This window comes from Pseudonaja textilis, chromosome 1 (assembly GCF_049901715.1).
Source record: "Pseudonaja textilis isolate UNSWEBS1 chromosome 1, rPseTex1.2, whole genome shotgun sequence".
Lineage (NCBI taxonomy): Eukaryota > Metazoa > Chordata > Lepidosauria > Squamata > Elapidae > Pseudonaja > Pseudonaja textilis.
In genome coordinates this window covers 65,764,133-65,776,351 of record NC_141990.1, presented here as the reverse complement: position 1 = coordinate 65,776,351, position 12,219 = coordinate 65,764,133, and the positions used below count along the sequence as shown (strand labels likewise).

Sequence of the window (12,219 nt, the reverse complement as noted above, 5' to 3'; positions counted from 1 at the left end):
AATCTGCATTGACATAGTTGCATTTTGAGTGGTTGGCAACCAGCCTACATTTACGGCCATTTGCCATAAATCACAGGGTGGCATGAACACAATTAACAATTTTTTTTGCTGAAAACATGGTTATTTCCAATTTCTAGCTAAAATGCCCAATGTTTTCCTAACAACTAACATGTTTGCTTAGTGATCATTGCGTTTGTTTAACGAGTGTTGCAAAAAAAAGTTGTAAAATAGGGTGACATGGAGATCCACTTAATGACCAGCATGACTTACAACCAAATTGTGGGTGCAATTACTGTCATAAATCAAGGATTACCTGTACTTATGTGATTAGCAACAGGTTGTTAAACTATTTGAAAGAGGTTGGATCAGAAAATGGAAAATGAAGAGAGTAAAAATCATTGTAAGTATGTAAAGAACTATGGAAATAAGTTATAAGATTGACACACAATATTGATATTAGTGAATTGGAGCCTCTTAACTTTAGAGCCACAATAATATTTTCCTAATGTAGGAAATACAGTATGTAAGCATTGTCTTGTTCCCTCTTCCTGCTCATACACACACACACACACACACACACACACACACACACACACATTTTCTCTAATCAAACTGAAGCAGGAACCAGCAAAACCTTTCTTCGTTTGCAAATTGCCATCTGCATTGATGATATATAAAGATTATCCCAGAGTTCAGGGCAAGGATATCTTGTTAGTATAATATAAAAATTTCCAGTGAAACCTGTGATGGGGATATGACACATTTTTATAGCTGGTCACTTTTTATAAGTAAGCCAATGCATTTATTTTTCAGAGAGAAAGAGTTTTTTTTCAGAGTTCATTTAAATCCAGAAGTTTGGTTGAGGAAAGGGGTTGTATAAATTGGGAAAATCAAGCTGGACAGTTTTTTATAGGACTGTGAAACTTGTCAGAAGTTTTAGGAATTGATCTGCTGGCTAAAATCACCTATGAACCTCTTTACGAGAGCTCTGCCTTCAAGTAATTGAATTATCTCAAAATTCTTTGAATGGGGAAACATCCCCATGGAATCCCAGGTCTGCAAACTGCAAAGCAGGAGTTTTACAAATTGAGAAGAGCTGCAGTTGATTTTGAGGGCGGGAGAGAAAAGCTCTCAGTTACCCAAGGAGAACACAGACAGTTTTTAAAACACAAGATTCTACCAGAGTCCCAAATATTTACTTTTTAAATCATATTTTCAAACCTCTATCATTAGTTGTTCTAAGGCTAAATAAAATGCATTTGAATATTTGGTTTCAAGAGAATGTGTTAAAATCAGAACAGGGCAATTTGTAAATACTACAGTAATTGCTGCACATTATAGTTAAGGAACATTAGTAACTAGAATGTGGTAGGTCCATAACTTCGATAATTATATTAAGCTGCTCATAAAATGTTGGATTGAGTTTTAAATTTTAATTAAATACAGAGGGCCACTTGCTGTGGTGGTTTTGAATGATAATATATGCAAATTAATGAAAAAGCTGCCTGCTTCTAAAGTGTTTCAACTCTCACAAAATGACAAGATTTGTAGCTGCAAAGCCTCAATAGTTTTTCTGTCACCATGTTGATTTTCTCAGAGACAAAGAAATATTTAAGTGACTAGAGGTATCTAGTATATGTATATCAGATTTTCTCACTGGAAGTATTAGAAGAATGCACATCCTGTGAACTCTATAAAACCAATAAAATCACAATAAGCTTTCTTGCCTTTTGAAAATCAGGTTATAATAGCACAATTGTGAAAATGAAAGGAGTAGTCTAGCAATTTCAGGAGAATTACCTTAACCATTATACCCTACTGTCATATAGCAGGGGTCCCCAACCCCATTCCGTGGACCGGCAGTGATCCGCAACATGCCAGAAACCAGTCCACATGAGCAAGCAAAGCCCCATCTGTGGGATGTAGGCAGTATGCAAAACCACGCCCCCTCTGGTCACAGAAAAACCTCTGCCCCTCCCCTTTTTAAACGACTATGGGCTGAAGAGAACGCTTCATTGAAACTATGTGATTGGACTGCAAGATAAATCACTGTCTCTGATTATAGAAAAATCCCCACTGATTTAATTAGCCTTTTAACAAAGGGTTTTCAAAATTTGCAGTTTTTTATTAAATTATGAATTGGTCCTGACTATGTGTAATAATTGTATATAAAGATATTACAATGATTTGCTTTATGACTATTCCAGTTGAGTTTAGTTAACAGGTATTATAAAAGAATGGCTTAAATCACCCAAGGAATTTATTGCAATAGTTCCAAAAAGTATATCTTGAATAGATATACTTTTATTCGTTATTTTAATGAAATTGAGTTTATGATTAAAAGTAGAACAGCAAGCACCAAGGATTTATTTGGTTGTGAAGAGGCAAGTTCATAGAGATATGTATAGGCATATAAACATATAGACAAAAACACAGATGCGAGCAGTCTTCCGGTTTGAAGGGCTTCGGCGACAGACAGGAATCTGCGATCGTGCACGGTTTCTGCCTGGGCTCGCCACTGGAGCGCCCTGAGCCGGCTGGTTTCGGGGCTAAGCCACCCCGTAGAGGTGGTGAAGAGGGGGGAGACCACCAGTAGGGTCGAGGAGAGCCACATCTCTCCTCCTCAGCTGGCCAAACTCCCTTTCCCGAAGGCGGTAGGAGTGGTGGTCAGAAATGGCCACCTCAAAGAATAACTCAACTGGAAAAGAACGTGCAGGAGGAAGATAAGAAGTGAAAGTTTTGGCTGAACGGGTTAAGTCGAAAAAGCAACAACTAAGGTACCCTGGAATTTAAATTTTACAAAAGATAACATTGCTCCCAAAGAAGAGTTGGAAGCAGCGAAAGAAAGTGAAAAGGGAAAGGTTTGCCTTTTTTTTCCTTCTCTCTCCTTCCTTACATTGAAGAGACCTAAATAAGAAATCGGAAAAATCCGCTTTGGCATCAATAGGCAATTAAGCTGAAAATATAACTAAATGCCAAAGGAACAATAAAGATTTCTGGACATTAAAAACTTTTTCTTCTATAAGCAGGAAGGAAGAGAAAAAGAATAAGGGCAGGATCTGGAAGAGGGAGGAGACTGCCTGGACTTCAAAAGAATTTAAAGTAAAATTTCAATAAGACTTCTAAAAGATACATTTTAACTGAAACTTTGCAACTAAATAGTAACCCCAGGAAGAGAAAGTGGAAAAAAAAGTGTAAAAAGAAACAGCTTGTGTGTATTTGGATTGCTTGGTGACTTTTGGATTTTTGTCTATTATATTTGAATGACTAAAACCAATTGGGTGGTTGTTTAAAAAGTTTACAATGGCATCACTTCTGGATGAATTGAAAATGGAACTTAAAAAATACAAAGAAGATGCACAAGAAGGGAAGAGCTCTTTTGGCTTCGTTTTTCAATTCTTAGAAATGGAGATCTGGAACTATGAGAAACAACAAGAAAAGACTGCAAAATAAGAAGACTGGGACAAAGAAAAAGCCATCTTTAATGAACAAGTAACTATGTGGGGAAGAAAAGGGAAAGGGGGGAAAGAGAATGGAGAACTTAAGACTTAAAAAAACAACCAAAGAAAAGAAAAATAATTTGAAAAATAAATATAATGTTAGAAAGCAACAAAAAAGGAGAATACAGAAGAGGGAAATAGAGAGCTGAAGTAGAGAGACAAAGGGGTAAAAAGGGGAGAGAGAAGAAGAGAGGAAAGAAGGAAAGGAAAAGAAGTTACAAAGGTCCGGAGCAAGACATAAAGAAACAGGACCTATTTAGAGATAATGGGTGAAAATCTAACTGAAAAAGGGATTCTGTAAAGGTACGTAAGATTGTATTGTTATATTTGTAATAGAAATAACTTTAGAAAATTGGAAACAACATATGATTAAAAAGAGGGATAAAATAGTGTAATTTAGTGAAATGTTTGTGAATAAAATAAATGAAATAAAATAAATGAGAAAATTGAATTAGGAAGGAACGGGAACATTTTAATTAGTCAATGTTTTATAAAATATAAGTGAAGAGGGGGGGGATTAACTTTGGAAAGGTCATAATTGTTCCCATAGAAGTATGATATTTATTTGAAAAGTAACGTGCAAAATGTTAAGATTTTAATGAATATTAATATTAATGATAGAATTGAATTGGAATGGATTGTTGTTTTAATTATATTATACATTTATAATTTTTTCTTTTTTCAAGAATACAGTGTGTAAGAATGTACCAAGCAGAATCCGAATGGAAGTTATGTATTATATTGAGTGTTATAATTTTAGGGGAAAGATATAAAGGCGTCATACTCCAATCAGTAACTACAGGAGAAATTTTGTTTAATGAGAAAAGATAATAGACAATTGAAACATGACAGGCAAAAAATATAAATATAATTATTTGAATTGAGATGAAATAAATAAAATTAAATGAAGAAAATTAAAAGAGGGGAGAAGCTATGTAGAAAATGTAAAATTGTAATAAGATATGGAATAGAATATAAAAATGAGCATGAACCTGAATTTGCGTCTGTACAAAGAGATGTAACCCGGGATTATGCTGCTTTCAAAAAAGATGTTTTACTTGTATTTCTTTTCTTTTTGTTAAAACTCAAATAAAACTTACAAAAAAAAACAAAACCACAGATGCAAGCAGAAACGAAAATTATATTCAGTTGTGTCTTGGATCACTGAGCTGCAAATAGTTTGTCATTTGAAGAAAGTTACATTCTGAAATTAAATTGAGGAATTCAGGTGTGATTAATCTCACTCAGTGGGATCTTCACTATGCATAAACACTTATTTTTCTTTCCTTTGATTGGCTTGGCCAAGATTGCAGCCTAAATATATTTTATAGGAAGTAAATTCTACTGAATTCATAGCAGCACTTAACTCTGTGTAGTCATGCATAGTATTACATTGAATTAACTAGCAATCTGGGAAATGAGCTCCTTTAACTATAACTGCATAACCTGCTTATATTGTATATTTGAGTCAGCCTCCCCCACAAAAACAAAATGTACCCCAAAGGTGTACTTTGGCAGAGGTGTCATCTCAGAGTTTAGTAAATAGTTACTTTGATTATTTTTTTAATTGTTCCTCTATATCAAGAATCATAGCATTGTTCTCTTTTGGTAATAATAAATACACAACACACCTAGCTCTGCATTATAATGAATTTACTGCTAAACCTGGTAAGACCAATACTCAGTGTATATGCAGAGTTTTCCTACACAATTTAACCCTAAAATTCTACTTTAAACATATGGAAATTTCCATTTTGGTTTTTAAAGAACTCTTGAGAAGTAAGTAGTTGATGAGCAAATAGATTTCTAATATAGAAGAACTGAATATCTAGAACTAAATGTTTTAGCAGTTTTTCTAGGTGATCAAATTCCAATCACCCTTACGGAATAATAAGTCCTTAAGTGCCTTCCTAAAAAGCCAAGATCCTAGGAATCAGAGTGTTCCCTGGAATTGGAGAAGCCACTAAAAAGGTTTCTCACGGCCTGTAGTCCTCCTCAAATAAAGGATAGTCTGGGACAAATCTTGCTGCCAAAGATGATTCTGTGAGTATCCAGAAACCAAACCATGTAGACTTTGAACGTAATCATAAGCATTTTGAATTGTACCTTTAATGAAAATAATAACTAATGTAGTGTCCATAGCATTGGATAAATGCCTGTCTAAATCCATCGCCAGTTAGCTGCAGGGTTGCCAGAGTTTGGACTTCTGGCTAATCTAAAGGCATAAGACACAAGGCATTTATAAGCTAAAGAGAGTAGGACAAGAAAATTCTGATGATGGTGTTATCTAGCCTGGTAACAAAACATTCAGAAATTAAAATGAAACAAGCTTGGAGATCAAACCACTGCCAAAATCTAAAGGCAGCTTTAGGAAGGATATGTTGCAATAGTCTAGTTACAAGGGGAAGGGAGCATGGGTCACCTGTTGTCAGGACCATCAGCTGAAATGAGGGTGTCCTTGGTACCCTCTGAACTTGGTTGTTTTCTTGCAAATGAAAATATTTGATTTCATTGGGTAATGAAACATCTGCAAGAAAGCAACCAAGCTCAGAGAGCACCAAGGACCTCTTATTACAATCCTGAGCTACAAATATTCTCACTTATTGGTATTATCAGATGAAGCTGGACAAAAAGCATCCTGGCCACAGCTTCCCCTTGCTCCTCTAGCATAAGCTGAGATTCCACCAGGATCCCAAAATGTGAATATGTTCTAAATTTAGAGGGTTTCTGATTATGTGGCAAGTCAGTATTGGAACCAGAATTGAGGCAGGTCATTTATTCACAAACAGTAGTGCCATCTTGCATAGATATAATTCATTAATTTCATCCATATAAGCCCTCCAGACTCTAGATCAAAACTTTTATTACTTCTCCAATTTGGCATGATAATATTCACTTGAGTATAGTCAGCATATTGATGATACCTATCACAAACTGACAGACAACCTCCCCTATGTCAATGTTAACATTTTATTTCAAATTACTAGTTTGAAATATTGTTGTTTTAACAATCACTGTTTTGGTTGTAGAAATCCTTCAATTTTGGAGGGCCAAAATGTGTCTTGTGGAAATATTATAATGGAAATTTACATTTCTATTAATGGCTGGATTGATAAACGTATTAATTTCACTGGGAAAATAATCTGTACAGATAGTTCATAAATTCCTGTGCATAAGTCATTGTGTAAACTCTTCAAGGAGGTAATACAATACTGTGAAATAAATTTCTTGAATGTCTGATCAGTTTGAAAGGTCCGCTTTGAATTAGCACCATTGCAACAATCACATTTATACATATAAATTAAGCAGTATTTTGTGAACATCAATTACTTTTTCTAAATTGTCTTATTTTGATGCATTATGAAAGAAAACTTTGTTGGCCCTTTTTCCACAGATAAGGGAGGAGCTTGTAATTATCATACTGTTATCCACAGTCCTTAGTTTTTCACTTCTAATAGAAAAAGAGAGAAAAATGTAACATGTATATTTTACATTCATTTTTCAATTGTTGGCCAACATGAAATCAGGTTGTCCTGTTTTAATGCAATTCCAAAGGTTAGTACTGTCAAAATGGCAAATCATTACAAGGTTTTGAAAAGGCCATTTATCTTCCAACAGTGTTTCTTATTCTTTAAGAAAAAATGTCAGTAATGGATCTTTTGGTTCAATATGTAAGTTTTAAAAATTAAATACTAATTAAAGTAGCAAAACAACAAAGTGTCAGAATATTTGGGGGGGAATACTAGAGAAAGAACAATAGAAGCATTTAATCAAGTATAATAAAAGATATAATTAGGGTATAAACCGTAGATATGATAAAGAATCTGCCTTGGAAGTATACATTGGCATAAATTAAGATGTTGCCATTCTTAAAAATTAATTGATTCAAAAGCTTAAAAATATACAGCAAAGGCTTTCAGAGTATACTCAGGAGAGCTATATCTTTATCTTTTATACAGAATGTTTATTTTTTGATAAAGATTAATGAAAACCACAGAATTGAAAAATGGACAATTGAATAACAATTTGGAGGGTAAAACTGTATGAACAATGGAGGAAAATAGACAAGGATTAAAGATAATTTATAGTCCAGGGAATGACATCAAGAAAGATACACTTGTGGCCTTCACCAAATTCCCTAGCCCCAGGGTAAGGAAAGCTATTTTTAAAAAACCATGGGCAGTTGCCAAGAAATATTCAACTTCTTAGCTGATTCATTTTCAAACCCAGACTTCATAAATACTCTGGTTGTAAAGTCACCCCATTGTACCAGATGTCACTTAATGATTTCTGGTGTCCAGCTTGTATTGTATTATCTTGTCTGAGGAAGACTTTCTGATGAAGCAAAGTGAGATACTCGTTTGAGGCTCTCATAAGAAAGGTCAACCCAATGCATCTGTCCATGATAAGATTCCTCAGAGTAAGACATGAATGGTTACTTGAGAAAGTACCAACAGATGAGTCTACTACAGCAAAAGCAACAGGAAATAACATCTAAATACACACTAAATTCAGTTCCCAGTCTTACAAACCCATTCTGCCCAAATTCTTTTTCGGTGGCAAGTGGTTTTTCAGAGCAAGACACCTGTGAGCAGATTGTCTATCCTTTTGCTGTACACCTTTGACCACCATGCTTTCAGTGTCTTATTCTAATTCTCTGAGATCACAGTTTCTTTGCTGAAGTGAGGCAAGATCCATTGAACTCATTGTCCTTTTTTAATCACTAAGTAGCATCTTCACTGTCATCTTTGCAAGTCTTTGATTCTTCACCCTTGGCAAGTTGTTCTTTCTTGGTCTCATTGGCATCCCCATGGAGTTAGTTCAACATGTATTAAATGAGTCTATCAAATTACAAGGAGCTCCATTAAATGCATATTAAGTTTGAACCAATCAAGGTCTAAGATTAAATGTGATCTTCCAACTAGACTGGAGAATGTAGAGGAGGAAGAGTTAATGGTAACTAGAGAGATCATCACAAAACATTTTTTTTCAGCTGCTAAAGAGAAGATGTTTGGAAACATTCATATAGTAATGGACATTAATTGTATAAGGGCAGGTCAAATTTGTGGAATTTTAAAATATATATAAAAAATAAAAATACACTGGACTCTTAAAAAAAGAGAGTTCCAATCTGTCCAATCATGTATGTATCTTTGTGTACATATAAAGTATGACTACAATGACAACATTGCAGGAAAAAAAAACATTGTTCATTATTAAAGCCTAATGCTAGACACAGCAAATTAAAAATTGTAGCCATACAGTATATTTGGAAATTGGATTGTAGCAACATCCTAAATTTGAATACAGGAAATGTCTGTTTAATGTATTGAAAGCATAGGAAATTCTAGTTCTCAGTACTTAAATTAAAGTGCAGTTTATTTAACTTTCTGGGTTGTTGCTTGTATGTTTGATTCTCAGCTGCACACATATATCTCTACACCACTCTTTTTGTCTCTCCTCCTGCATGACAGGAAACAGACTGTATGTTGGTTTAAGTTCAAAATCTCTTGATATAAGTTCTTTATATGTTTGTTGATTTCCCTTGGGCCACTTAATAGAAATTAACATAATCATAATTGTCCATTATATCCAAATATTTCACATGACACCCAAGACAAAAATATTTTGTGAAACAAATATCCATTATGAAACAGGATTCTCTAAATCAATTTATATTTACATGCTGTGTTAATTTTTTGATTGGCTACAATGGGGCCTATTTTCATACCTGAAGAACTATATGATAAAAAGTGTCATGGAGAAATTTAACCATTTTTAAAATTCTTGCCTGTTTTTATTAAGAATGATTCATGCAATAAACACAAAAACGTCACTTTTACTGGCAGTTTTGTTGCTGACATCACTTGGCAACAAGGTGGAGATTAATTATTTGATAGTATTTTCATTTGCCTTTCTTTTTCCTCTTCAGAGCTGCTCAGAAGTTGAATCTGTCCTCCAAAAAGAAGAAGCACAGACCCTCTGCGTCCTCCGCTTCTGAATCTCATCTATTTACCACCAAATTCAGCATGATCCTGCAGACCTCACCTCCACCTGCTCCACCTTGTTTATTAAGGGCAGTCAGCAAGGTGAAAGATACTCCAGGACTGGGCAAGGTACAGATTAAACTCTTATAGTTTTACTAATCTGTTACAGCAAATCAAAAGTTATGAGCTCAAAAAAACATCTCTTAAAGCTGTGTCAGTTGGCACTGACTGAAATTTTTACCATTACTGGTTTGTATTAACAAAGAGACAAGATGCAATAGCTTGCTTCTTTAATCCCCAAAGTAGCTTCAAAACAAGGAATAGTTATGCCCTGCACATAAGATTTCCCCCTACAACTGTGCATTTATTCTTGCTCAGACAGCGTTGACAGTGAAGGCAAATCTATGTGTCCCAGGATAATGATGCAAGATCGAATTTTGATCGGTCACCAGGATCAAAGATTTTACTCTTCCAAGCTTTCGGACTCATGTTGGAGCCCATCTTCAGGGAATTTCTTTCTACTGAAATACGTGCTTTGGGCTATTCTGTGAGTCGTGTTTAGGTGGTGCCTTCCTATTGGGTGATTGGTGTGTTGATGACTGGTGGTTGGCTGTTGTTTCCTTGTGGTGCAGAAGCATCCCTTGGCTTCTAAGTAGTATTTGTTAAACTGGTGGTAATTCAGCACTCCTGTTAACTGACAAGGGGCCTGTTTCCCAGGCTTCAATCATTTCCCTGGCTATCTTTGTACCTGCATGGCCAATGATCTTAGTTGCTGCGAAATTAAATATGTGTCATTGCTTGACTTTAAATGTTGACAATGCTGACTCTTTAATGCCTATTTCTTCGAAGGCATTTTTAATTAGTATAAATAAGCCTAACTTCAAAAAATGATCTTAAAAGTGGGCTCACTAAATCATATATTGCGCAATAATATATTAAGTATTAGATAAGAGATTAACATGTATATTAAAAAGACTATTCCAGACTAATCAGTAGGTAAATATTCTCCTGTAACAGTATGGGTTAAATCCCTATTAATTTGATACATATTTGCAATAAAAAAGGAGATTGTTTACAGTGTATTTCTATGCATGTTTGCTCTGATTTGATTGGGCTTATTCCTAGGAAAATAGGTGCAGGTTTTCAGCAATTATCAATGGTATAACATTAACATTTGAGAAAGGTAATTATTTATTATCTTTTTCTGTTTTGCATCCCTCTCTCTATATATACAGATCAAGTACCAAAACCAACCGGAACTAGAAATGAATAGCTTCTTGTACATTCTTGGCAAACAGTAAAAATAGCAGAATGTCAATCCACCTTAGCAAATGTATTTCATTCTTATTCTTCTTTAATTTCATATACATGGCTCTAAAACCATAGTTACATTGCTTTTTAATGGCATTAATGCCCATCTCAAATGAACTGGAATTAAAATTCTTAAGGGTAGTGCAGTGAAAGAAGAAAATTATATGTCATGTAATTTCTGACCCTTCTTATTCTTCTAGATTAATTCCCAATCAAAGAGGTGCAACATTGTGGAGAATTACATGGAGCAAGAGAGTTAGAAGATTCATATAGCCTGATATCTCTTTGGATATATATATATCTAATTCATGGAAATGATTTCATAGGACATATTAGAGGTCTTATGACTAAATATGTTTGAGGAATTCCAACAATTGCTTCTCAAATGTGGAAAGGATTTTGAACTAGTATTGATAAACAAAGGCATTATTTCAGAGATTAATATAATAATAATCAATACAATAATATAATAATCAATACAATAATATAATAATTAATGCATTAGCTAAGCCACGCTTGGTTTATTTTTATGTAGCAAACAGTTCTGGTAAAACAATTTACTAGACGTTATATTAAGTAGATATTGTCTTTATTTCACTATAGTTATTCACTCACATTTCCACAAAACAATTATAAGAATATGAGAAAATAAAATAATAAGCAGTTTCCACATTTGCCCTGTGTCCAATCTTAGCCATGCTTTATTGATCTTGATTACAGACCTGGCATTTCAGAGCCTATGTTACTTACAGACAGTCCCACTTTGGCCTATAAGAGTCTTTCTTCTGCCTTTTACCAAAGCAGGTTACAATTATGCATAATTTAATTCAAGATCAAAGGGTGTGGAGGCAAGATCTGAAGTGTTTTCTGAAGTGACTTGAGCTTTTTGGTATGGTCTAGTAATCTGCTTTATCAAAACTCCAAGTCATGCAAAGAGATATACTCACCTTTAAACAAATGTGAATCTAACTGTTCTTCAGACTAGCTCCAACTGGATCCTGGATGATCAGAAGAGTAAAGGGTTAGATGGACAAGATCTTAAGATCAAGAACTCAAATACTGACATACTTTATTAGTGTATATTTGTTAAAAATGTCTGAAATTCTACATTTGAATGTGGAATGATACAGATAATCAGTGTTGGAAGGAACCTTGTAGGTCATCTAGTCCAATACTCTGCTTAAGCAGGAGACCCTACACCATTTCTGACAAATGATAGTCCAGTCTCTTCTTGAAAGTCTCAAATGATGACGCTCTCACAACTTCTGAGGGCCACCTGTTCTACTGGTTGATGTTCTCACTGTCAGAAAGTTTCTCCTTATTTCGAGGTTAAATCTCTCCTTGTTCAGTTTCCGTCCATTACTCCTTGTCTGGCCAACAGGTGCTTTAGAAAATAGCTTGACCCCTTCCTCTCTGTGGCA

General features: G+C 34.6%; 1 protein-coding gene across 3 annotated transcripts in view; it reads left to right on the top strand.

Moving 5' to 3' along the window:
- KIF26B (kinesin family member 26B) overlaps positions 1-12,219 on the top strand; it is a 304,113-nt gene that overhangs the window by 172,976 nt on the left and 118,918 nt on the right. For all 3 annotated transcript variants that reach the window (XM_087936723.1, XM_026695440.2, XM_087936727.1), the window contains one exon: positions 9,433-9,616. In XM_087936723.1, coding sequence (XP_087792849.1) covers positions 9,433-9,616 — 184 coding nt within the window. The remainder of the gene's footprint in view (positions 1-9,432; positions 9,617-12,219) is intronic.